Source organism: Perna viridis, chromosome 2 (genome assembly GCF_037379345.1).
Source record: "Perna viridis isolate PV_CMFRI_1.1 ecotype Kerala chromosome 2, ASM3737934v1, whole genome shotgun sequence".
Lineage (NCBI taxonomy): Eukaryota > Metazoa > Mollusca > Bivalvia > Mytilida > Mytilidae > Perna > Perna viridis.
This window is the reverse complement of record NC_142446.1, coordinates 16917123-16944356: the sequence shown is the minus strand read 5'-3', so window position 1 is coordinate 16944356 and position 27234 is coordinate 16917123. Positions and strand designations below refer to the sequence as shown.

Below are 27234 nucleotides of genomic sequence, written 5' to 3'. Positions count from 1 at the left end.
ATCCTCTTTACTGAAAGAATAAGTATAAAAATACATGGACATTGTTTCAAACTGAGTAGGCAAAGGCTTTTTGCATTTCTTTTAGAATAACACCATATATTTTGTAAAGAAATGATGTATGCAAGTGTATTTTAGAGGTTAGATCTGATAGGTGGACAGGAAAAGTTTAATGTTCATTTAAGAAAGAAATGAAATATAAAATGATTTATTCCTCACAAACATAACACTAAAATATTATTTTGATGATTGACTGTCTTTGACATCTGAAATGGTCACAACTTTTCCTGATGCAACTGTAGGTGGTCTACTGGTTGGACTTGATAATGTGTCTCTTCCCTCTACACTGGCTCTAGCTTCTAATGCACTGAATCGTCCTTCACTTGTTTCAGGCCTTTTACTTAGATGATCCAATGGATCTCGGCGACTCTGTCTACTGACAGACCGAGATCCTATGTTGAGTTTATGTTTAGCCCCCGACACTGGTGTATCTGTAAAGTCAAAGCATAAAGGTTGAGAAATCATCCAGACTTGTAAGTGCTTATAACCGAAGTGCTGGTAAAGGTGGAAATTTGAAAAGTGCACATATTGTATGGTCATAACATTATACTCAAATTTATTGATGCATTGTTGTAAAATTCAAATATGAACACATCTTTATACATGTAAAGCTCTTATTACAGATCCAATTGCATTAAGCACAGTTTTGTTATCGAGTGATGCTCTACTGACAGGCTGTGAATTACACAAATGAGATAAGCCTCTAGTTTACAATTACAATTATTTGGCGATAGTTGACGAAGTAATCTTCACAAAAACTCAAAGACATTTAATAATATATGTACATGTATCTTATTTTGACCTTAAACAAACTATACATGATAGTGAGCATTATTTATTTATCTCACTATACACCTATCTTGAAAAATTTTATCAAGCATAACATTAACCATCATAAACAAGATAAAAAACTTGATGAAACATTTTCCTGTTACCAAGAAAAAATCTGTCCGCACTAGCATGATAATGCAAAACAAACAAGAGGCTCCCAGGAGTCTGAATCGCTCACCTGGTTAAATTTTGCCTTTCAAGGACAATAAATATAACAAGATGTCCAAAATTTTGACTCAAGAAGATTTTGGTAGGACTTATCATATTGATCATTTCAGCAATTGAAGGTTTTATCATAGTTTTCATGATATTGGCTGAAAACTGTTAAAAAAATGTCAATTTTTCACCATTCAAGGGCAATAACTCTTACAAGAAGTCATCTGACAACTTTTATCCCTGAAGACTTTTGTAGGCCTTAACATAAGGATTATTTCAGCAATTGAAAGAATTTGGCTAAACCTATAAGTTTTGAAGATATAATATGCGAAAAATATATGTTCTATTTTTAGTAATGGCAGCCATATTTTTCAACAGATCATAAAGCCCCACTTCAGTTCTATGCAGGATACCCCAAGGAACATTCATATCATGTTTAGTCCCAATTGGTCAAGTAGCGTCAGAGGAGAAGAGTTTTGAAAAATTGATAATGATGACAATGGACGCCAAGTGATGGCAATAGCTCACATGGCCTCTGGCCAGGTGAGCTAAAAACAGCATAAAATAAATGACAATAAGACACTTGATTCTAACAATCGGCCATTTACTGAAGTATTCATATTTGATAGTAACTGGCCATTAATAGAAACAAATGACTGCAATTTGATCTTGCTTCTATCATGACAAAAACCTTGTGAGCTTTCATGAAAACCATTAAGGTAGTTCCAACTTAAAGAAAAATACTACTATGTTGAAAAGAAACTAAATCCCAATACCTATAAATATACATGGGGTTGACTGCAAATGGATAGTTACATCAGCAAAAAATGACAAGCAAAAACAAAAAGAGAAAGGTCCAAAAGGAGTTGTATGTATACATTATAAACAATCCTTAACCCAGGTATCAAGATAGGGTTCTGTAAAAAAAGAGGTTTGGTTATCATATTGTCTTCTCATGCAGTAATAATAATTGGACATTAATATTTTGTGCCTGGACAATAGCTGAGTGACCTACGTGAAGGTTCTATAGTTCTCGTCTTGATAAAGCATTCTGGACGTACTACAATGAACAAGAAAACCATGATGCACAAATTTAATCATCAATCAGTGAACTAGAAATATTCATGCAATATGCATGTTTTATGACTTTTAACTTTTGCATCATACAATTTCAACATAGCTAAGAATAAGAACCTTTCAAGGTATAAATAATTTGGAAATAATCAAAAGAGCAAAAGTATTTAATTTTTTTTTATAGTAGAAATTTTTTACTGATTTAACCCCCCCCCACCCCCCATCCCCCCCAAAAAAAAAGAATTTTTACATCAACACATGCATAAGTTGTGCACCATAATTTTAGCAACAATAAACACAGTGAATAAAATGACCAATACCTTTTACAGTCACCTTTTTCTTTCCTACAAAATGTCAAATCTACAAGATTACAACTTAATCCTACTTACTGGATAAAGATACTGTAATAAGTAAACAAACGGGTATCAAAATTTGTTACATACATACCCAGAGTTTTACAATAGAAAAGGGTATGACACTTAATGAATATGTAGGTCAGTCAGTTTGTTTTAATAACACATTACTTATGCTTTGTGAATTCAAACAGATTAAGGACAAATTTTCATGCAAGTCAAAAGAACATTATATGATTTATTGTTCTACAAAATTTTCCTACCGTAAGTTAGTACTGATTTTTTCCCTTATTTCTACCTAATGACTTAATACTAAATAATAATCATTCAAGTCCCATGCTAGTACCAGAAGTTACTATAGAATTATTGTTCTAGAATGAGATAGATTGCAAAATTATCAATTTTGAATATCTCAACCATTTGACAAAAATCACACACAAATTTATACAATAAATCCCAGTGAAGACAAAAATGTAATTGATTGTAATGAGGCATACAAGAGAGCTTTAACAAATCCATTTGTCAAGTACCTGGAAATTAAATTTGTACTGTTTGTATTGAACCTTATTATATTACATGTAACACAAGGTTCATGGGAGCCTTATTGCATAGCTGGGTACTCCAACATACAAGTTATTTTTTCATAATATATAAGTAAGCAGAGGACCAACCACTTTTCACCATAATTTTTTTTTTTAAATAAACATACATTTAAAATTGAATGCAAATGTAAAAAAATACTCCTGTTCATCAATGTTGGTTGACAAACTTTGTTACTATTAGCTCAGAATTATCAGACAACATAGTCCATTGGGTTTCCATGGCAACTTTAAGCAACCGCACAAAAAGAGAGCATTGGGGTCAACAAACCTAAGAGATTTCAAATTTATGTCCCAGTGGTTTGCAGGGAATTGATCTTTAAAAATTGATTAATCAGAACCTTTAATATTAGTCTCGTTCAATCAAGCAGAACTAAAAATTGATTGACAGCCATCATTCCTTCCAGCTTGATAAAAATCTTTCAAACACAGCATTAAACTTAGCAATTATTTTCAATTATACGAATGTAATTTAATATCCCTGAAACAAAAAAGTTAACAATATCCATAGCATGTCAAGACCATGTGACCATCATATGTTTGTCTGCACATACCTTCAATATATGCATAAAGACTATAACAAATTATAGCATGCATTGCTGACAAAATGACTAATTACAGCAAGTAAAAATTAATTTTAATTATTTGTCATGTTTGTCCATATAAGAAGTGCACATCTTTGACACTTATATAAACAGTGTGTTTAAATAATATTGTTAAAGGTTTGATAATTATTGAGTTACAATTAATACAAAGTATGCACCATCCACAACATGTAGTGACAAAGAATGACAACATGCTGAAAATGCATGAAAATATGTATCAAAAAGGTGCACATCTTCATTATGTATGTCATCAGAGTGCAGTTTGAATAATGTAGATTCAATACTTCTTGAGTTACAGGTATTACAAATATGTATTCCTATGTATAACAAACCAACAGAAAGCAGCTGCTTGTCACTGTTTTCACTGTTGGTGATGCTGGTAACTTACAAGTTTTAAATTAAGGCACCAAATGAAGGTGCATATAATTAAAATATTTTACAATTAAAAAAAGCTGTATTTCCAAATGCACACAATTTCTTCAGATATATCACTGAAGGCATACAAACTAAAGGACACACTTTGGTATATACAGGTGCAGAGGAAGCTGTTAACTTAAATAATGTCTAAAATAATACATGAGAAAAAAGCAATCAGAACACATACTTCCCAAAGTTGTATAGTAAAGCAAAATGGTAATACATCTGGTTAAATAAGAATTTGATCTATAGTTCTCTAACAAATGACAGATTAGAAATTTCACACAGGAATTAAAACAGCATTTGGCAAATCAAACTTAGTTTTAACAAGTAACGTAAGATGCTAAACAATCAAAGGGGACAAAATAGATGACAGTTTTTTTTTTACCTTTAGGTCTTCGTGTTGACAGGTTGTCTAGGAAGCCACCAAGCATTAATAACTCATCTTCCAGCCGACCACTAATTTCTGTTATTTTGTCTCGTCTTTCATCTGTTTTATCAAGTATACTACCAAACAGCTGTAATACCTCTTTATCTTGTTCAGCGAAATCCTGCATTGTTACACAAAGCTTCTTTATTAGATTCTTAAACTTCTGAAACTCTTGAGAAATTTACCTCTTTTTCTTACAAATGGGAACCATAAAGACTGGAATCTCTATGTATTTATATTAATAAGGATTTATTGAAACAATTTCATTTCACTTAACTGAATTTACATAGTAATTCTTAAAAAAAAACCAAAAAAACTTCACAGATAGCATTAACATTTTTGATTACAAGTTAACCCTGCAAGAAGGCTTAAAACAACTCATCAACCCACCTCTTGAAGTAGATTGTCAGCAGCCCAACTGGCAACTAAATGCTCTGCAAAAAAAGCAACAAATAAGTCATTATAAATTCTGTGGATTATGTTTCATAATGAAAACTGTATTATGGCATTTTTAATTCTGAAATGATGTATGCAGTTTCAAATTTTAACACTATTTTGTTTTCTTTGGTGACCATGGGCAGTCTTTTTGCACAAAATCCAAGGAACATATGTTCTACTACACAAAAATGTTTCACACAGTCACCTAGTTTTTTGGAGGGGGAAGCTGAAGATTTCATATTGGAAAGTCAACAAACTACAGTTGGTCTGTAGAAATCTGAACATTCATATCCTCATTGATAAAGTTATTTTTAAAAGAATGTTTTTTTTCCAGAACTGTACTTCTGTTACAATTTTGAACCTTTTGATTCTTCCAGCTGTAAACCGAGGACATTCTTCAACTTCTCATTCTCAACCATCTGATGCTTAATATCTTCAATATCTTTCATCAATTTATCACAGCCCTGCAATATATCAATTGAAAACAATACAAATAATGCTGAAATAAGTGGGATTGCATTTCAAAAAAGATATTTGTTTCGTTCAATTTTGTTCCTTAAGACATTTGATTTTATATTCCCTTTATATTAATCCAATATCAGACCTTGTGACAAATACTAATATCAAAATAATAATAATACATCCAAAAGACTTTACTTACTATATGGGGTCAAATAATGTCTGGACCATTCAAACTTGACATAAAAATAGAACCTAATGAACTGCCTAATTCTGTGTCTAAAATTCTTTATAGTTTCTACCAGATGTTTATTTTCAAAGTCATGAGAAATTACATTATTTATAATTGGTGCTTTGAAACAAAGATGGCAGAATTACAAAGGTATTTTTTGTATGGACTTGTCATATTCTTTTAATCAAGCACATGAACCATTAATACTGATGTTCGGATTTTATGAAAGAAGAAACACACCACAAATAAGAAGAAAGAAAACTTGAGAATAGAATGGTCGTAAAAATGATGTTCAAATTAATATTGGTAATGAATTACTGTTGTATATAAGTTCTTAATATACTTAACAAGAGTCAGCTTTCAATTTTCAACTTCATCAAAATATATACATATATTGCTTCCTATTCTAAATGATCGAGACAAACGTTTGTTTCAAAATATACAGTAAGTTCAGAGCCTCACGTCTTCAAACTTGTGATTTTCTTCTAAAATAGCCCTAAGTTTGCATCCTGCTATATAGATGTCTTTTTCTAGCTTCTGTCTTTCATCTCCATGCCTCTTTAATTGAAATATTGCTTCATCTCGTTTCTTTTTCAAGTCTTTTTTCATATTCTCCTGAAATGTAATCATAGGCAAACAGTCGGTAAAAAACATCTGATCAATATTGGCTCAATCCAATGTAAAAACCATGATTCAGACAAGTCAATTACAAACCACATTAGTGTACAAAACCTGAAAGTAGTTTCTTCAAAGCTTTTAATCAATATATATTTCACAGATAACAGATGCAACAGCATCAACCCCTAGTGGGTTACTTTTTAGTAGGTCTTATGCAACAAAAAGGACTGGGGTAAATATTATTCCATGTTCAGGTGGAATGTTAAAAACATATATATAAATTGTCTACTTAAGCTCAATTTTGAAACTGCACATGAAAATAAATTGAAGCATACCATACCTATTAACCTTCTTTTATAATGGAAATGCTTACCAGTTTATCAATTGTTTAGAAAAATTGCAGAAAAAAACAGCCAAACGAGACATTTCTCGTTTTATTAGCACTAACCCTTGGTTCTTTCATTTGTTCTTTTCTCTTTACATCTTTATGAATACTGTCTTCTAATTGTGATTTCTTCTGTCTCATTTCTGTAAAAACTTGACTATGTAATGTAGGTTTAAAAAAATCAGGCTCATGAAAGATTATTTTTGTCATTCATTCCACATCCTCATAGTATTCCTAGTTTATTCATTTAATGAAATGCTTTGCAAGACACAGCTTGATACAACCCTAGAGGTTAAACACTGAACAGTTGGGACAGGTATGGATACACCATCCAACATTGATACAGCTCTTAATTTTGATTGTGAATAAATATTTGACACAGGATCAGAATTTGATGAAAATCAATGGGCCCCTTTTTGGCTCCTTATTCATAAATGGTTCCAATCACACCCCTAAAATCAATCCTAGCCTTCCTTTGGAGGTATGACAGTTTGTGATCAGATTTCGAAGAGATCCACTCCTTTATAGTCAAGTCATTGTCTAAACATGATGAAAATGCTTGTTTCTGGCTCCAGTTTGGCCCAACAATGCTATATCCAGTTCAAGTCAGAATCCCAAAATTAATCTCAGCCTTCCTACTGTGGTATGGCACCTAGTTGTACAATTTAAAAGGAATCCATTCACTTATAGGAAAGTTTTTGTCTTGACATGATGAAAATGCTTGTTTCTGGCTGCTAATTCCTAAATAGGTCAAATCACAAACCCCTAAATCAATACCTTATGTGGAATAATTTTATAAAGAACATTCACTTCTACTCAAGTTATTGTCTGGAAACCAAATTAACTACAGATGGTCGACAATAACAATGACACTGACAGCATGATATCACTATAATTTTGTAGTCATATAAAAACTACAAAAGTGGAGGTGAATGGTCACAAATTAATTATAAGATTAAATCTCACTGAATGATTTCTGAACAATCAAGTAGAATAAATCATATGATATGCCTTGTATCTAGATGGAGACACATTATTTCAATATCGAAAAAGGATTTATGACAGTTGATTGTGTTTCATAAAACTAGGTTAAGAAAACATAGTAAAAATGTCAGAAAAAAACTGCACATTTTTAAAATTCATTAAATGATAGTTATAAACTGAGTATAACAAGCATTTCTCTGTTCCAACAATTACACAAATAGCCCTAATATTGGTAGGTGCTATAATGAATTCCAGAAATAAAATGATTCCCCTGTAAGTGTAATAGACAAAAGGACAAGTGGACTAACAGACAATCAATAAAAATTAAAAAAAGGGGGTCAATGTCAAATAAAGAAATATTTTGAGAATAGTTTTCTCCATGTTGTTGAATGGTTTGAATGATGATATTTTATTGTTGGTTCTTTGTATAAATGTGATATGAAAGGACATTCAGACTACCTGAAAAGGGAAATGTGGACTAATATGAAAGGACATTCAGACTACCCGAAAAAGGAAAAGTGGACTAATATGAAAGGACATTTCGGATATCTGAAAAGGTCAATGTGGACTAATATGACAGGACATTCAGACTATCTGAAAGGGAAATGTGGACTAATATGAAAGGACTTTCAGACTATCTGAAAAGGGAAATGTGGACTAATATGAAAGGACATTGCACCTGAACAGAGAAATGTGGACTAATATGAAAGGATTGCACCTGAAAAGAAAACTGTAGTACAATATGAAAGGACATTCAGACTACCTGGAAAGGGAAATGTGGACTAACAATACAATCACCATGGGAAAAGGAAAAATACTAGAATGTGTTAACCAGGTGAAATTAAAGTTAATTAAATTATCATATTATAAACTGCTCTCAAGTCTGAATATATTTTCCAGGAGTTAAGATTACAAAAAAAATTGAAGATACTTTTACTATAGTTATAGTGTTAATATCAGCTAAGGAACTACAGGTAATCAACAGACATGTTCTGTTATATTTACCAACAGTAGAGATTTTCATATGTAGTTGTCAATTATCAATGCCTTTTTTTTGAAAAAGTGGTCAACCCTAAAGAGTTGGGGCTTATCTGGACACAAAATTAGTTTTCGACACTTATTAGCATAGGAACTTACAATTTATTACAGACACAACAACTGGTTTAGACACAACATAACACAGTTTGAAATTCAATTAAATCATGTTTTTCACATGTGGTCCTTTTGACCCCTTACAACTCAAAAACCATTTGAGATATCTAAAATCTGATTGACAAATGAAGTCAGGGATTTTCAAGGAATCCAAACAAAAAAAAACATTTCGAAATAAAGAGTCAATTTTTTGAGGTGTGGCCCATTTGACCTGTATCTTATAACTCAAAATAGTTAGAGATATCTGAAATTTGACTGACAAATGCAGGCAGGAATTTTCATATGAAATCCAATAAAAAAATTTCTCAAAATTGGACAAAAAATAAACAAGTTATTGTCTTGACATCAGAATATGCATATCTTGGCCCCTTTCTATGGCCCCTAATTTCAGAAAAGTTAGAGTCTTTACCCCTAAAATCAATCCAAATCTGACCATTGTGGAATACAATACTGTGAAACAATATCATTGACATTCCCAGGTGTTTTATAGCTGAATTCTATGAAATCATAACCCCCAAAATCTATATCAACCTTTCTTTAGTGATTTGAAACCTAATTATAATATTTATAAAGATCAACCAACTGATACTCAAGTTATTTCACAAAAACCAAGTGTCTATGATGACGACAACAATAGCACTATACTAATATACAAAAGCAAATTTTTTGCAATTAATGTAAGAAGGTGTACCCTTCCCTGAACAACACTGACACCAAATCTAGAATCAATGAAACAATTTTACAAGAAGACTTTCAGATAAAGTCATTGCATAACTGGACAAATCTAACTATTACACTAGATAATAATATATAGAACCAGCAATGATGTGTATTCTAGCTTTCTATACCCTTCCCTATCAACTGCCCTTTGACCTTTCACACTTATGTTCAACATTAGATTAGGACACACAGAGGTTAAATAACTACATGTATAAGGATATTCCATAGCTGGTATGTGATACTGTAACTATTTCAAGGAGTCAGTCCATTTTGACATCAACATGGCTCAAATGATATATCAAACAAAAACCACACAGCACACCCTACCATCTGAACCTATGTAACAGTTGCTATAGAAACAGAAACAGTATCAAACATACTAGCTATGCTTCGTTTTAGCTGATCATATTCATTAGTGCGATTCTCAAAAAACTTCTCTAGCTCTTCAAATGCTGGGGTCTTGTCCTCTATTTCCTGCTTTCTGTTGCCAATGGCATGCTCCATTTCTACAATTTCTTGCTATAAATAAAAATAAATAACACATTTGTGTTGCAGTCATAAAGACTTATATCAGGAGAGATGAAAACAGTAAGTTAATGAACTTGTTGTCTTCTTATACGACAGAAAAACTTGTAGTCACTAAAGTAGTCACAAGAGTTTTGTCAAGTAAAAGACATCAGCTTTAGGTTAAGATCATTGATGAACAGTTACATTGTATTAAAACTTATACTAATAACTAGAGAACTTGTTTTTTTTTATTGTTGAAAAAAAAGTTTTTTTTTTCCAAAAGACAACTACATTGTGTACTGGTACTGGCTTTTTTTCTAACATCAATTCACTGAAAAGCAATACCTCCATCTTAGAACATTTATACTGCATGGCATCATACATGTTCTGATAGTCATCCTGTACTTTCTTTAAGTCGTCTTCCAAGTTAGTGATTTCTTTCTCATCATCCTTAAGTTCCTTTTGCAATGAAGTGCCCTGTGAGACATTTAAAATGAAGGTAAAAAACATTTTCTTTATATGGATGAAATGTCAGCAACGTCCTATATAAGTAGAATGTAAACCAAGAATTATGAATGGCTAAAAAACATTCTGACAGTGACAAAATTTGTCGCAATGGAAGTAGAAAATTGCTGTTTTGTCATTTAATAAGACATTGATCTCCGTCCATCATAGGCATAGTCTATAATCATATTAAATTTACAACACATCAAAAAGTAAGTGACTCTAAGTTCTTGTTTTCTTTGCTGGAAATGAAACAAATACAAATATCTACATTTGAAAAATTGTAACAAAATAACAAATTGGAAATAACAATAAAATTAGGAAGACTTAAAAAAATCACAATAAGTAGAGTCTATTTTCTAATAAAAAAAAATACTACAGGTACAGTTTGCATTCTAAATTTTAATCTGTGATCATTCTGAAATCAATACATAGTAATGACTTCCAGATGTTAGGCTATGCATCATGTATATGTGTATAAATGACTTCAAGATGTTAGGCTATCATGTGTATGAGTATAAATGACTTCAAGATGTTAGGCTATCATGTGTATGAGTATAAATGACTTCAAGATGTTAGGCTATGCATCATATGTATGAGTATTGGTGACTTCAAGATGTTAGGCTATGCATCATGTGTATGAGTATTAATGACTTCAAGATATTAGGCTATGCATCATGTGTATGAGTATTAATGACTTCAAGATATTAGGCTATGCATCATGCGTATGAGTATTAGTGACTTCCAGATGTTAGGCTATGCATCATGTGTACGAGTATTAGTGCCTTCCAGATGCTCCGATATCCATCTTGTTTCTGAGTATTAATGACTAGAGATGTTTGGCTGTATCCTGTATCTAAGTATACACATACCTCAATAGTAACTCCCATGTAGTTGGCTTTGCCATCCTGTATATACAAACCTCAATAGTGAGTTGCTGATATTTGGCCATGTTATCCTGTACCTAAGTATATACATACCTCGATAGTGAGTTACAGATCACTGACTTTGCCATCCTGTACCTGAGTATATACACACCTCATTAGTGAGTTCCAGGTGCTTGGCCTTGCCATCCTGTATCTGAGTATTCATTTGGGTAAGAAATGTGTGGTTTTCCATTTTCATTTCTTCAATATCTTTAGACACATTGTTTTTCTTCTCTTGTACACTCATTCTATGGTTTTAACAGAAAAAAAGTAAAATTGAGCAATAAACCATAATGGAATCATAAAAAAATCATATATACTTAAAAAATAAGAAAATAAGATCTTCAAATTCATTTATACAACAAGCAGTTTCAGTTAAATAAAAGTCTGTCCATCAAATTTCAAGTACACCATCTATTTCAGTCATAATACAGCAGTATAGAAATAATAATCCAGTGTCTATCTTCTGAACACAAACATAAAAAAGAACAGTGAAAGTATCGTACCTCAGCTTCCATGCACCTGCATTTACTGAGAATTATTCTCATAATTACACACAATGATGTTAATAAGATAACTCTTACATACGTCAAACAGGCAGCTTGTATTACTAATTTACCCAGAACTTCAAACATTCTTCTTCATTCAGAGAAAATGTTTTTTCCAAATAATACAGCATGAACTTCCACTGCACAATACAGACACACTGCACATTAAAGTAGAAGGTAAGACTCAAAACCAAACATATTATCACATACAACTCACATCATAAAAATAATCACAGTTTTAAAGATTATGCCTTAACAGCTCTCACACACAACATGCATAGTTTTTCCAACATCTTACTCATTTATCTCCTTCTTTTCTTTCACTTTTTTAGCTCTCTGCTCCAAAATTTCCCTTTGATAACAATAAAACACTGTATCAAATCTGATAGTATCAAACTGAACTTTTGACTTGATGTTGACTAGAAACCAACAATATTTTAATTAAATCTATTTCAACAGTTTATCACTATATATTTTTTTAAACTAAATTTCATTTTTAACTAATATGCTGAATAAATTACCAATTAAATGTAATAAAATACACAACAGTTACATGTTATCTTGATTCATTACTAAACATTAGTTATTTCAATCCAACATTTCAATATACATGTAGTCAGATATGCTATTTTAATCCTTATTCCGACAATCATGATACAATAACATCAATGGCAAAAATACATGGTTAGAAAGCACAAACAAAATGTCAATCACAATTTTAAAAAAATTGTAATTAAATATCACATCAAAAAAACTGTTTCTTTCCCTTTCTTTTTTTCTGCATAACCTTGACAAAAGCATGGGATCTATATATAAATGTATAAATATCTTAAAATAATTTAGTTCAAATCACATGTTAGATAGCCTGGATCCCGTCACCTGTAGCCTTACCGTGGGGGAGAGGGAGAAGGAGACGGTGGAGTGTACAATACAGTAAGCTCTTGTATTCCTTTCCTCTTCTCCTCTTGTTTCTTGTCTATTAGTTTTTGTATAGTCTCACTAATTTGATTCAAAATTAGTAAAAAATGTTAAAAAAATAAATCCAAACAATATTTTTGATAGATATCTATCTGTTCCTAAAATTACTATCAGCATGCACTAATACACAAAACATGTTTATTAATAGATACATATAAAACAGTGTACATGCAGAGAATACATTTAACCAAGTGTTTTTTCCCACGATAAATAGTTGCAGAGGTGTGACCAAAAACATAACAGATTCAACCCAAGTTTGTGTAGTATATAGAATCCATATCCTAAACTTGGAAAGAATGGTATAAATCCAGTACACATGGAGTATAGAAATAAATATGAACCTTTATACAATATGGATGGTTATGGAACTGACTTGCATTCTTACCCATCGTTTTCATTTTTTAAAAAAGTGGCTTGATATTTGCTCATCTCCTCTTGTTCCTTTTTCTTATAGCTCTCATGCAATTCCTCTCTATACAATAATTCATTTATTAAGTATGAACACAATAATTTATAAGTTTTCAGGGGTATAAGGAATTGGCATTGCTATCCAATGTGACAACACAAACATTTAAGACATCTTAGTCTAAAACTTACTATACCATCCAAACTTTTGTCTAACAGACTTGTCACATGCAACGTGAGAGTCATCATATAAGGTGATCAATAAGGGACATTATTACATGATAGTTTTATTTCAGGTTCAAATGAACAATAAACTAGATTTCAATAACTGAATTAGACAAATCATTCACAACTTCCATGCATAAATCAAAGGCTTATAGAACACACCAATTAACATCATGCAGGACCAACTTGTTTTTCTATAATAGGGTTGGCAACAAATACTTGAGTACTTGCTGAGAAGGCCAAGAACTAAAGTACAATTTCAGTACTCAGATAATCATTCGCGTTTAAAACATTCAAAATCAAAATTACAAACTCCAGGTGAACATATACTACAAACTGTGCCCATCAAGTTGGATTACATTTCTTGACATGCATCTCATTTGGTACATAAATACAAAAATAATAATAGCTTTCTGAAAGGTTATCAGTAGAAATGATGGTCAGTATATGAGGATCGATACATTAGCCAAGAATATCAGTCATGGTTAGTATGTCTTCTGTTAAGATGTCAAGTGATATCCTCATAATTTAACTTGGTATATAAAAGATAATAAGAAAAAATACTGCTTTCTAACAAAAATCAATATTTTTAAGTATTCAAGTACTCAAAGTATTCAATCTCATATCTTTTGCCACCCCTACTTTATAAATATGTAGATAAGGGTAAACAATTATACAATCCTCCCTCATATTACCTCTCTTTTCTCTCCTTCTGAAGCTGGTCTCTGAATTCCTCAATCTGTTGGTTCAACTGTGCCAGCACAGCTCTGAAAAGGTAATACATCATTTGGTAAGTGAAAGACCAGGACATCAGGACACCAGTTAAAACTGCATATGGTAAACATGGGTAATCATGATGTTAATTAACTAAAACAAACATTACATGTATGCATAGTTTTACTAATAATCAATTTTACAAAAATAACATTTGAAAAAAAAAAAATACATGTAGAAAATTTTGTTCTCCTCCCAAGAAACCATATATGATGGAGTTAAGTGATAAAGTATTTGTGAAAGTTTAACAAATTTTCATTTAGCAGTTTAGAGTAGTTGTGGATTAGAAGATGATCCCTCCTTGATCAACCAATTAAAAAGTCCATGCTTATATCTGGAAACCCAAAAAGTCAATCAGATGGAAAAAAAAAAAACAGCTGATGCACAATGGCATCATGCATAAATAATCTGTGAATGTTTCATCAAATTCCATTAAATGGAAAATTCACTAAAATCTTTTGTCTTTAAATGTGCCAGTGCCATGCAAATGGTTGAGTGAATCAGTACAATGGCCAGGATTGTTAATGCATGCTTTCCTTTTATTACAAGAAAAAACTGGAGTGTTTTTTTTTTCAGCATGCCACCTTGTAGGATAAAGCTAGAACTCACTCTTCTGCTGCTAACCCCATCCTAAGAATGTCAACAACAAATCTTGTACCTTAAGATATACTCACTCCACATGTTGTTCATTTTGTTGGTAATGGTGATAATTCTTGTTTTTTCAACTGACTTATAAGTATGTTAGTTTTTGTTTACAGGAGCTAATAAGAGCTTAACATCTTATATTATATACTCTGAGTCGAAGGAGAGATAGTGTCCGAGTCCCCCCCCTCCCCCCCAACACACATCTTTTCTAAACTGTAGTACTCCTACTATTCTGCAATATTCAGCAAGCTTCTTATTTCAAACATATGTTCTGAATGATGGTTGCGGGTGCTTAAATAGAAACAGCCATATAAAAGGGAATGGTTTAAATGATGCAACTCTAGCAACTAAGCATACATTTCTGTCAAGTATGTCTAACTCACATTTATAGAACTTAACTGATACTTTTACTATTTTGGTAAGAACTTATAGAGATAAAGTATTACTTGTGAGATTCTGCTAGGCTTTCTATCTGTTCTGTCATCTCAACATTTTCTGCCTGCATTCTACCAACTTCCTCGGCTTTCTTACCAAGGTCTCTTTTCTGACTTTGTAGCCTGTAAATCAAATTAAAAAGTTAATTAAATTCTTGATAAGACAGTCATTTAAAGTACACAAATTTGATAAGCACAGCAACAATCATCTGAATTCAATAAGTCAACCTGGCCTAGGTGCCACAATTTAAAAAAATACTTAAGTCAGAAACAACTGAGGTTGCACAGAGCATTTTAATCAGTTTTAGCTGAACAAGTATAACAAAGTTGATTTATTGTTACTGTCTTTATTCTGCTACAAAAAAAATTATCTAAAAATTGTGTCTAAAGCCAGAAAATCAATGACTTTGATTTGAAGTGGACTACATGCTGACTTCTTCAAAACAATGTAACATTGGTGACATCACAACAAAGTTATATTCAGTCAATGACAGTATTTCCCTTGTAAATAAATACATTTTGACAAATAAAATATAACAGGACGTGCAGTGTAAAATGTAATATAACAGGACGTGCAGTGTAAAATGTAATATAACAGGGCGTACAGTGTAAATGTAATATAACAGGATGTACAGTGTAAAATGTAATATAACAGAACATGCAGTGTAAAATGTAATATAACAGAGTGTGCAGTGTAAAATGTAATATAACAGGACCTGCAGTGTAAAATGTAATAACTTACTCCTCATCCATAGCAGAAACTTCTTCAAAATCTTCCTGTCTTTGTTGCTGTTTTTCTTCTAGATCTGTAAGTAGCATATCAACATAATTTTGTCACCACTTTTTGATAGATCATTACTGTATAAAATTAAGGGGTATCATTGTGAAGATGGACATAGGAAGCAGTCCCCAATTGGGGTGGACAGGGGTAGCAGTCCCCAATTCTTTCCCTTCCCTATCCTTATACTTGCACTTCTCTTCCTGAAATGGTAAAGCTAATTGAATTCTGTCAGTTTTACACCCATTTACTTTTTCCAAATTCCTGCTTCCCAAACCCTACCTCCAACTCCCGACCCCTGATCACTATTCAATCATTTGCTGATGAACACAAAGAATAGAAGGTAGAGTTGCAAATGCCAATTACAACTCTCCAATTCCATAGATTTATTTCAATACATTTGAAGTGAATGTTCCACTAACCCATATGTAGTTCCAATATTTGACCTTCAAGCTCATAGTTTTTATCCTCCTCTTTTGCAGTTTCACTTTCTAACTGAAAATATAAACAGACACTATATATAGACATCTTGTAGTAAAAACAGAGGCTAGAATATTCTACTTTTACTTCTACCTTGAAAAGTAAGAACTAAAATCAATTTTCTTAAAACCTTGGAATTTCCCTTAGCTCTACAGTTTAATATACTTGTACATGTACTTACGAACAAGGCCTAAAACACATTTTTCTTATAAGTTTCTGTTCAAACTTACTTTAAAAAAACATATATTTTTAGAATGATATTTTCTTTGTAAATAGTTTTTTTCATAACTGACCTTTTTGAACTTTTTTAAAAGCTGTTTTTCAGAATCTTCAAACTCCTTCTGTAGCTTCATATCTTCATTAATTATTTCAACTCTGAAAGATTTTGGTAAAAAATAATGAATTATAACTGCTTATACCATATCCATTAAAAGTTGAGGTAAATATCTATTTCTATATCTTGTATCAGATAAGGAACTAAGTGTAACATTGTCAATATTTTTTTGATGATGTAACAACAGATTAAAGCCAAGAAACTGAATTCTTCATTAAAAAAGAACAAAATGTTTACAACATTGTAAGCAAGGATCAGGAAATTCTGATAGCCAATGTTAGCCATTTTATCAAACTTCAGAAGACGTTTGTGTCAGTCTTTCACAAGCTCAGATCGAGAATAAACTTTAAAAATAAAACTTTTTTGTAGTTATTTAAAGATAAATATTGGAATTTGTGTTATTTTATCACATCCTCTGTCTTTTACAAAATATCTGAACGAGTGAACAAGTTTGGTTTCGACCACACATGGACGTTCTAATATGCAAACAAAACATTGTATCTCTAGGACTTTTTCATCACATCACCAAACAGCTGAAAAGTTCAGAGTGATGAAAAAAAAAGTTGATTATTTATAAAAGAAAATCGCGAATACATTTGGTATATTGATTTTAATGGATTGTTGACATCTGTGTTAAAAAGATTCGATCGATTACTTAAAAATGATGGATTTGTCTTCATTAAAATCATGTAATAAATGTATGAAAATTCTCCAAGTCACTTCAATTAATTCATAGTAATTTGTATATGCAATGGTGTTGCATGTGTATACCGTTAATTTAATTATGTTATCAACTAATCAGTTACAAATAAATCAGGAGACAGGTAGACAGGAAGCTTATACACTAATAAAACCACACAGACTGTAATTTATAAGGGTTGACAATTTTTTATGTGTGATATCGGAAAATGGTCGTTGGTCATTTGCAAAATTTGTCAGTCAATGACCAGCATTTTTGACCATTTCCAGACCCCTTATTGTAAGCCAGTAGTTTCACAAACTAGGATGTGTGTAACATACCCTCTTCTTCTTAAGGCTTCATTTTGTCTCAGTTTAGCTGCTAATTGCTCACTTATCATCCTTTCCTCAGCATCTAGTTTAGCTTTGGATTCCTCATATACAGCTAAGCTCTAAATTATATTGTTAATAAACCATAGAACTGCTAGTAACCTTGTACAGTTTTAAAGTCCGAAGTAGCATGTGTACACATTTAAGTCGTTTAAAAAAAGCACAAGTCCATTTTACAGATGAACTTACAACTATTTATAGTATTTACTAGTATCAAATGATAGGGAGTTGAACTAAAACTTAATACTGTAACTCTTTGGTAAAAAGAGCCCAAAGGTGTAAATGAAATAAGGTCTGATGTTTTATACTTAAATTTTATTCTTTGTAGCTTTATTTATCATTTTAGGGTTCCTGGTATAAAAATATCAACATTACATAGCCAATTTGTTCTGTCTTTTAAAAGGTATATCAAATGAGACAACAAGAAATGTTGGAATATGTAATATAGTACTTACATTATATTCTGTTGCACAATACAAAAAACATTTCAATCCCTAAAAAGTGTGTTAACTATATTGTAACATACCCTTCTAACTGCATCCAGCTTTCCCTCACTATCCATCAACTTCTCATTAATCTCATCTAATTCCCTGACATAGAAAAACAAAAATTGCTCATAAAAAGCAAAATAATTCTTCGCCTAGCTATAAAACTAAAATGTTCTACAAGACTTACTCTATTAACCTGCTTTTTGCTTAATTAGCTGAGCAACTTTTATTTCTATTATAGTAGTCTGAAATACCAAACATGTACACACTTGAACTCTACTCTATGGTATTAACTTATTTACAGAAAAATAAAGTATTGGTGTTTGTCGTGACTTTCAAATGCTATCATGTAGATATGAAATCCCTTGAGATGGAAAGTACCGGTATGTTAAATCTCCTCTTAAGTTTGTATTTGGCAAAACAGGAAGCAAAATAAATCAACACACACAAAAATCTAAAATGCTAATAAAAAAGTACTATCTTTAAAAAAGATAACCAATGCATATTCTCATTTTGTTAATACCAAATCTGATTTAGATTTTATTTTGTCAACTGTGAAATGTGCTGTGTTTTATATTTCAAACATTTTAATGGTTCAAAACTATTTCCAATATATAAACGTTTATTTAATATATATGACTAATTGAAAATATTTGGGACACTGATGCCCCAAATGAAGCCTTGAATTTCAAGGTTGCTATCACTTTTGTCCGGTAAAATGTGAGATTGTAAGCTCTGTTGGCTATGTTGCCATGGTTCAGCATCATGGGTGACATGTGATGTCAAAGCAAATTCAATACCAAGTCTAAAATACTTCAGATACTGATTAGTCATTTCACTTGAAATTTGTTTTCATAGAAACCATACTTTAACTTACTTCTTTTTCACCACATTTTCTTCATTTTGTGTCTTTGTCTTTGTGTTGGTATCTGACTGTAATTAAATTAAGGATATAACAATCTTAACAGTTCTATTTCAGGGGGACAATAGAGTTAGACAGAAGAAAAATGACAGGCTTGTCTGCATGTTTATTTGTTGAGGTAAATGGCAAGTTTTGGGTTAAATTGTGATAAATTGAATTGAAAGGATTGAGGAAGTTGGATAACTCCAGATCACTGACTTTCTAAAGATAACTGTAAATCTTTTCACATTTAAATCCTGAGCATTCATTTTTACAATCTTACCAATCAGTACAAGTTCTCACTCTTTTGTATTAATGATGACATCATTCTTGGGTTTTGCCATTATGTATAGTTGTCTTCTCTTAATACAAGGTTATGATTGAAGTTGAAATACTCATTTTTCTGCTAAGATATGTTTCCTGACAATTTAATAACTTCAGGGAAAATTGATTCTATTTTGATTGTCAACAAAACATTAATGTTGCAGATTTAAGTTTTTCAAGCAATGAAAAAATTAAAATGAGAGTTATGAAAAAGTACCTTTTCATCAAATGAGACTGTGAGCAAGGATCCGGAAACAGTCAAAAATGCCGGTTATTGACCAACAATTTGGCAAATGACCAACGACCATTTTCTAATATCGGACATAAAAAAATTGTCAACCCTTATAAATTACAGTCAGCTTGGTTTTATTGCTGTATAAACATCTTGTCTACCTGTCTCCTAATTGTTAATTGGAAATTATTTGACAGGAGACATCAATATTAATAAGCCGATGTGGAGCCACCTGTGACTGCGATTTTACCTGTAACTGATTAGTTGGTTGCATAATTAAATTAACGCTACAAGTGCAGCACCATTGCGTATATGAATTAATTGAAGTGACTCGGAGAATTTTCATACATTTATTACTTGATTTAAATAAGAAAAAGATTGACAAATCCATCATTTTCCCGCCGATCTTTCAGTGGTAATGAAGGCGCATGGTGCTGAAACTACGAATCAGGCGTAGTTTGTAATTATTAGTTCATCGATTGAAACTTTTTAATACAGAAATCAACAACCCATTCAAATCAATATGCAAAATGTATTCGCGATTTTATTTTTAAAACAATCAACATTTTTTTCATCACTTGGAAGTTTTCGGCTGTTTGCCAATGTGATGAAAAAGTCCAAGAGACACGATGTTTTGTTTACATGTCAGAATGTCCATGTGTGGTCAAAACCATACTCGTTCACTCGTTCAGAAATTTTGTAAAAGACAGAGTACGTAATGGAATAACAAAAATTCCAATATTTATCTTTAAATAACTACAAAAAGGGTTTTTAAAGTTTATTCTCGATCTCGGCAGTTAAAAGACTGACACAAACATCTGCTGAAATTTGATAAAATGTCCGACATGGGCTGTCAAAATTTCCGGACCCTTGACTGTGAGAGATAATAATCAAATTTTGCAAATCAGGAAAATATTTCAAAAATAGTAGTTAACTTACTACAAGTTGTTTTAGCTTTTTCTTCTCTTGTCTTGCCTCTGTTCTTTCTTGGATCAAGTCTTCTTTCAACTGTAGGATTCCATCTTCCAAATCTACAATCTGTAAAGAATTGCATGAAGATTGAAAGCTATCTTTAAAAAACTTATCTAATACATTTATTCAACTTATCACAATCAAAACTGAGATCAATATCCATGAATTTGTTCATTTGAAGGATTCTTTAAAAGCAAAAAAAAAAAAACACCAAAAGTTATACATGTAATACACACAGATCAAACAAAGCAGAAATTGGTAAATTTGGAAATACATAAACAGTAAAAAAAAAGAATTGTAACAGTAAAATCCAGATTTTAATTAGCAGAATTCCACTAAAAAATGAAAAAAAATCATCCCTGGTTATATAATGGTACTTATTAACAGCCATATTTATTAGTATAATCATCTATCATTTAAACATCTGTACTACAAAAAGCTTCATATGATATACATACAGTTTGGTTAGTCTGTCTAACTCTGTCTCGTGTCTCATTCAAAACTATCTGTAGTCTAAAGTACAAAATAGTACAGTCCAGTAAGAAAATGTTCTCTTCACACATTAAAAGTAGCCCTCAGGATTTCTCTAATCATTACTGACATTTGATTTTACCCGATGTGTGTTTTCTTGTACTAATTGGTTTTGGTTGCTGACATCATATTGCATTGTCTGCATGTTTAAGTTATGTTTGAACATTTGCAATTGATGACTACAAAAGTAAATTCACCAGTAAAGAAATTAGGAATTGTAATTGACACTAATTTCATTAGTTGTTGTTACTTCTTTTTCATAGTCATGTGAATATACCTGAAATATTGCTGCTTGGGCATTAAACCCCAATCAATCTTTTTCATAGTGTTATCATTACAGTAACTCCCTATATGAGGTAATGCAAGGAGGGGTCATCATGAGATTGTTATTTAGCTCTATAGATTCTATTTAAACAATTGCAGAAACAAAATCTCCTGATTTCTACAATCTCATAATTAAAACATTGAAATTCTTAATCAAGCATTGAAACTTTAACTGTCTCAATGGTAAAATATTCTTCCTGTTCCTAATAAATGTTTGATTCTACATACATGTGTGATCAACATGTTTTTAATCATCACTTAAAACCAATCCAACAGAATTAAGTTAACTTTCTATAAAAGAATTGTTTAACAGAAATATGACTTAGAAATAAACACCATAGCAGCTAAAATACACAACATTATAACAGCTCAAATGAAAAAAAATGTTTACCCAGCTTTTTCTGCCATCTTTTCATTGAGGTCTTGAATAATATCTTCATGTTCTTTTTGTGCAGAAATTCTCTCTGGCCTATGAAAAGATATATTGGAGTATTAAGAATATCAAAGACTGACCAGATATTAACTTCTTGTTTCCTAAAGATGATGTTGCGCATTGATTTGTTATTGTCTCCTTGGTTTGCGCTTGGTTTGTCAGGTAGATGACCTGCTCTGTCAGTTTTCCATATAAAAAGGTAGGGAAAGCATCCATTTAAAGACATGACTGTAAATTTGTCTTTAAGAATAGTGCCTCAACGCATGCTCAACTGACAGCAAAACTTGATATTTTCATTCTAAGATACAACTCATAGTATAAAAATGTGTTCAACTTGAAGTAATTTGTCAGTCATAACACAAAACAGTCACATAATCACAGGCAAAATAAATTAGTCTGACCTAAAGTGTAAGAGGTTGCCTGGCAAGAAATTCACTGTATGTAGCCTGATATAAGCATTTTAAAAAGAAAGTATATCTTACAACAAAGTGGCATAATCTTTTTCCAAATCATGCTGTCTCTCCTCCAGGTATTTAATATTATTATTAATGGATTGCAATTTTTTCTTTGAATTGTCTAATGCATCAGCATTATCTTGTCTCGCTGAATATACTGCATCTGTAATACAAAACAAAATCATGTTGTCAACACCGATATTATTGATACTATCAAACAAAACAATAAAGTAGATAATCAAATTAAAAATCCTTGTGTACATTTGAATACCCCCAAAAATCAAAATTTTTGACTCACTGGAAGTTCAAAAAAGGTCAAATAATACACATGAATGTTTACATTAAGAATTTATAAAAGCTAAGAAATTATTATGCACTATACAAACTTAGGTTCTGGTAAGTGCTTGATTTCGTTTTTATCTGTTAAACTTTATGTGAACATAATGGTGTGTAATATATATGAGATATAAACCCATTCCTTTACAGCTACACCACCTAGTCAGCCAGAGTCCAGTGTGCTAATCATTACATCACAGGCCAAACCCCGACCCCCCCCCCCCCAAAAAAAAAAAAAAAAAAAAAAAAAAAAGATGATCTATAGTGATTCAGCAGTTGTACTGCTGATAGTACATGCAGACAATACATGGAAATAGAATGCACAGATACTTGGAATTTTCTACGATAAATTTGTGATGAATAACATATTTTCAAATTTATAGTGCATTGGAACACCTATGATAAATCATATTTTGGTCCCTCATAAGTCATTATACTTCTAGTACTGATTGCTTACAATACTGTACCTTTAATTTCTTGTTTAATTGATCCTGGTAAGAATTGTAATTTATGTCTTAAAATACTGGCATGAATGGTCTCTGTTTCTAGAAGATCATGTGCTGTCCTTCTTTCTTTTTCCTATACAAAAATTAATATGACAAAATGGTATTTTTTCACCATTGACACATGTCATGTTGTGTAGGTTCTAAGACAGTAAAGCTGTCAACCATTAATATCACACCTACGTTTAGTTTGGTTATTTATATAACAGACGCTTAAAGAAGTTTTATATATAGAATGAAACTGTGATAGACTGTGGCTTTTTAAAGTATCTACATACTGTACTGTATTCATTTTTCAATAAACCCATGAAATTTAAGTTTTCATTGTTGCTATTACCACTTTACATGGAAGCAGCCACCAAAGAATCAGTCCAATAATTCTTTAAAGAGGTTAGACTAGTGTTGTAAATATTAGTTTATGTTCAAGATATTTGAGCCAATAGCACAAAAGAAGTTAACATTATGGATAATTTGTAGAGTTATCACAATTAAATTTTTACTGTCAACTTGGGTCAAATTTTTAAGATTTTAATTGAGCATCATAATATTTGAAATTAATAAAAATTAATACAAATGTAGTTTAATTTAGAAAATAACTGCTCTTCAGTGATACAATCTTTTAGGCTTAAATATAAGTAAAATTTAATGTATAATTCATACACACCAATTCATGAATGGCATCAATTATTCTATCAATATTACAAACATCTTTGTCATGGAAACCAAATTCTTCATACTTCATACGATCAGCTAAATGCAATATATAAAATATTCATATGATAAATATCACTGACAATGTAAACTTTTACATATAACAATCATGACAATATAACCATTTATTAAAGACATTTGCTATTCTAGACTATTTAGAACCATCTTTAAAAGAAAACTATCCTGAACATTAATAATTAATTCTATCTGGAAGGACTGATAGTTTTTAAGTCCTAAAAAAACAGACACAGAGCATCAGATGTAAGAACAAAATTCTGTTTTAATCAGAAACAGGATTATGTTATTTAAAAAAAAACAAACAAAAAAAACAATTAGCCATTCAACATTTACAGATGGTGGACCCATCAGAACATCCAAATATCATATCTGTAAATAAGATTGGAATTACTATTATAAAATAGGTAGGCATTTTTCCTTCAACTTGATAAAATAAATATACATGTGGTTGTCTAAGACTTGTTTTGTAAGAGCTAAATTTACATACTTTAGATGTTCAAACCTATAGAAAGCTATGGAAATAAAGTCAATCATTCATCTTTAGTGAAGCAGAGGAGCTGAGGGAAATGCTTATAAGAAAGTTTCCAACCAAAATAAAATACAGAATAAAACTCCCACTGATCAAACAATCCCTTCTGTTCCCAAAGTTAAATGGCACTTTACAACAGTTAACATAAAAAATACAGAAAATATGAACAAAAAGATACATAAATAAACAAAGAATAACCACAGAACAAGTTCCTAGCTTGGGACAGGTGTTTCAATTCACAGGAGAATATTGGTCAATTATTTTATCAAAATCCATGCAGTGGTTTTTACTAACATTTCTAGCAAAGTTACTCCATACTCTACAATGAAAATGATAAAATCACATTTTAATAAGACCTCTTTCTTTAACATGAGGGGAACATCACATTGGAAAATCTTCTGACAGGGAGATAAAGATAAATGTAATAAAAATAGAGCTCACAAGTTCCCAATGCTTTGCTGTGTTCTCTATTATAGACATACAAATATTTAAACATTTGTAGATGCCAAACTTTCAAGACACTAATGTGTGAGACTTGACAAGTTTCAAAAATCATGTCAACAAACAACAGATCAAAGGAAACTGCTGCCTAATCAGCTCAAAATGTGCAAGCCTCGTGTGGAATGTGTGACAATTGGCACTATTGATTTTCATACTGAATTCTCCATTAATGACATCACAATGTAAATAACATTGTTTCTCTGACTTCAAAAGGTTATACAGAGACAAATCTTTGGTCCTTTGGAGCAAATTGACAAGTGTGAATTCATGTATTGTTACTGGTAATGTGTTTAAAATAAGGGATCATCACACATTTAATCCTGTATGTTTGACCTGTGACAGTGGATATCTTTAATCTTTTTGAATTGTTTCTAATATGTGTAATCCTAGTCACTACCTTAATATTACACTTCCTACTCCAATCAAAAAACTTAACAGCCATTTTCTGTTTTGAAATTGAAAGAACTGTTTAAAATGAAGTGCAAAGTAATGTAACTCTACTACACAACAGACTTGGATTAATGTCCAATTGGAGTAAAGGAACAGCAGTAGACTCAAATTAAAATATTTGATTTATCGAAGCTGAAGTAATTCATACTTGTGAAGTGGAAATAGTTTTAAGTTCAAAGAAAAATGCTTATCAAAATATGCAAGTATGCAAGCATAGACAGCTTGTTACAGTCTTCGAATTTAGGTGGTAGTCCAATGCATGAGGCATGTAAAATACAACTCGGGCCTGTCAATTGTCCATGAGTACATGCCCGCTGGGCACGTGTGACAAATTAGGTGTTGATTTTGCTTTTTTCCTTTAGCTTCTCAGCAAAAGTCTATAAACTATTTTATCCAAGTAAATACATTTTATTTTTATCTTTGTGCCAAGTTCGTGAAGTTGTTTATGCTACATGAACTGTTCATATGTCTAGATATATGTGACGTAGAAATGAATGTTACAAACCAAGAACCAGTTGTAATTAAGTGTGATCACATAAATGTTTGAAATAATGATAAATTAGTATGTATATCCATAGAAAAAAACAGACGCTACCACATGTGAAAATGAGCTTTCTACCGTTTGTAGAAGGCACTAAACTGGGTAAAAAACTTAAAGTAAATAAGACAGAAGAAGAAAAGAAAAATTATAAAAAAGAGTATGAAGAAAAACGTCGAAGGATATTCCAAGTTAAGTGGAGTGCACATGAGAATGGCTTGTCTACAATAAAGATGAAAATACAATGTATTGTGCAAAGCAAACAACTGTGACTCTGTGACTCTGTATTTACAAAGGGACCAAATAATTTCAAGCTTGAAGCTATTAAACAACACGAGTCTAGCAATGGAATATACTGAAGATAAAATTGACTCAATGCTGTTTTCATATAGCAGAGAATAAAAAAAAAAAAAATAAAAAATAAAAAAAAAAAAACAGAAATGTTTGTTTTATTTCAGATTGCTTTAAAATAAAAGTTACTTGCAAATTTTGGGCCTGTAGATTTACATTTGGGCCTATAAAAATTTGAAAGTACAGGTCCATTGGGCCTGTGCTCCAAAAATTTAAGCGTGAAGACTGTCGTTATACTAGCTATCTTGATATGGGCAGTAAGCCAGTATGTATAGCCTTGGCCTACACGTATATTATAAACATGAATATTTTACCAAGTTCTAGTAACTTTTCTACAGCAGCATTCACTTCTGGCATCAAAGTTTTAGTTGTCATTTTTGCAAAGTGTAATTGAATTGAAATTTGTACGGTAAATTCGTTTAAAATATCACAAAAGCGTAAACTTAAGAAAACGTTAACTTCTTTGACGCCATCTTTCAACAAACAGTTGCCAATGAAATCGTCTCCTACATTGAAAACCA

General features: G+C 31.4%; 1 protein-coding gene across 11 annotated transcripts; it reads right to left on the bottom strand.

Annotated features, from left to right (window-relative positions):
- Positions 1 to 189: 189 nt before the first annotated feature.
- On the bottom strand, positions 190 to 27211 carry LOC148623851 (uncharacterized). 11 transcript variants are annotated; one of them, XM_088566069.1, is made up of 28 exons: positions 27028 to 27211; positions 24280 to 24365; positions 23580 to 23691; positions 22804 to 22939; positions 22280 to 22357; positions 21492 to 21546; positions 21001 to 21099; positions 19482 to 19537; positions 18643 to 18706; positions 18069 to 18178; positions 17008 to 17089; positions 16657 to 16729; positions 16199 to 16262; positions 15469 to 15579; positions 14987 to 15007; positions 14299 to 14370; positions 12887 to 12994; positions 12294 to 12347; positions 11560 to 11695; positions 10363 to 10494; positions 9891 to 10029; positions 6718 to 6797; positions 6114 to 6266; positions 5322 to 5424; positions 4913 to 4956; positions 4481 to 4643; positions 2439 to 2462; positions 190 to 488 (listed from the first exon to the last, which is right to left on the bottom strand). In XM_088566069.1, exons 1-28 carry the CDS (start codon positions 27086 to 27088, stop codon positions 235 to 237), a joined length of 2670 nt encoding a protein of 889 aa, XP_088422195.1. In that variant the 5' UTR covers positions 27089 to 27211; the 3' UTR covers positions 190 to 234. The 11 variants fall into 11 exon arrangements, with proteins under 11 accessions (XP_088422195.1, XP_088422199.1, XP_088422197.1 ...); XM_088566073.1 differs by lacking the exons at positions 12294 to 12347; positions 12887 to 12994 and adding an exon at positions 13359 to 13445; XM_088566071.1 differs by lacking the exon at positions 2439 to 2462.
- Between the last annotated feature and the right edge of the window lie 23 nt (positions 27212 to 27234).

Coding starts and splice junctions, on each gene's coding strand:
- LOC148623851 (XM_088566069.1), bottom strand. CDS start 27,088: ATGACAACTAAAACTTTGATGCCAGAAGTGAATGCTGCTGTAGAAAAG. Junction 23,692..24,279: donor TTGATGCCATTCATGAATTG/GTGTGTATGAAT, acceptor ATTTTTGTATAG/GAAAAAGAAAGAAGGACAGC. Junction 18,179..18,642: donor AGCTGGATGCAGTTAGAAGG/GTATGTTACAAT, acceptor AATATAATTTAG/AGCTTAGCTGTATATGAGGA.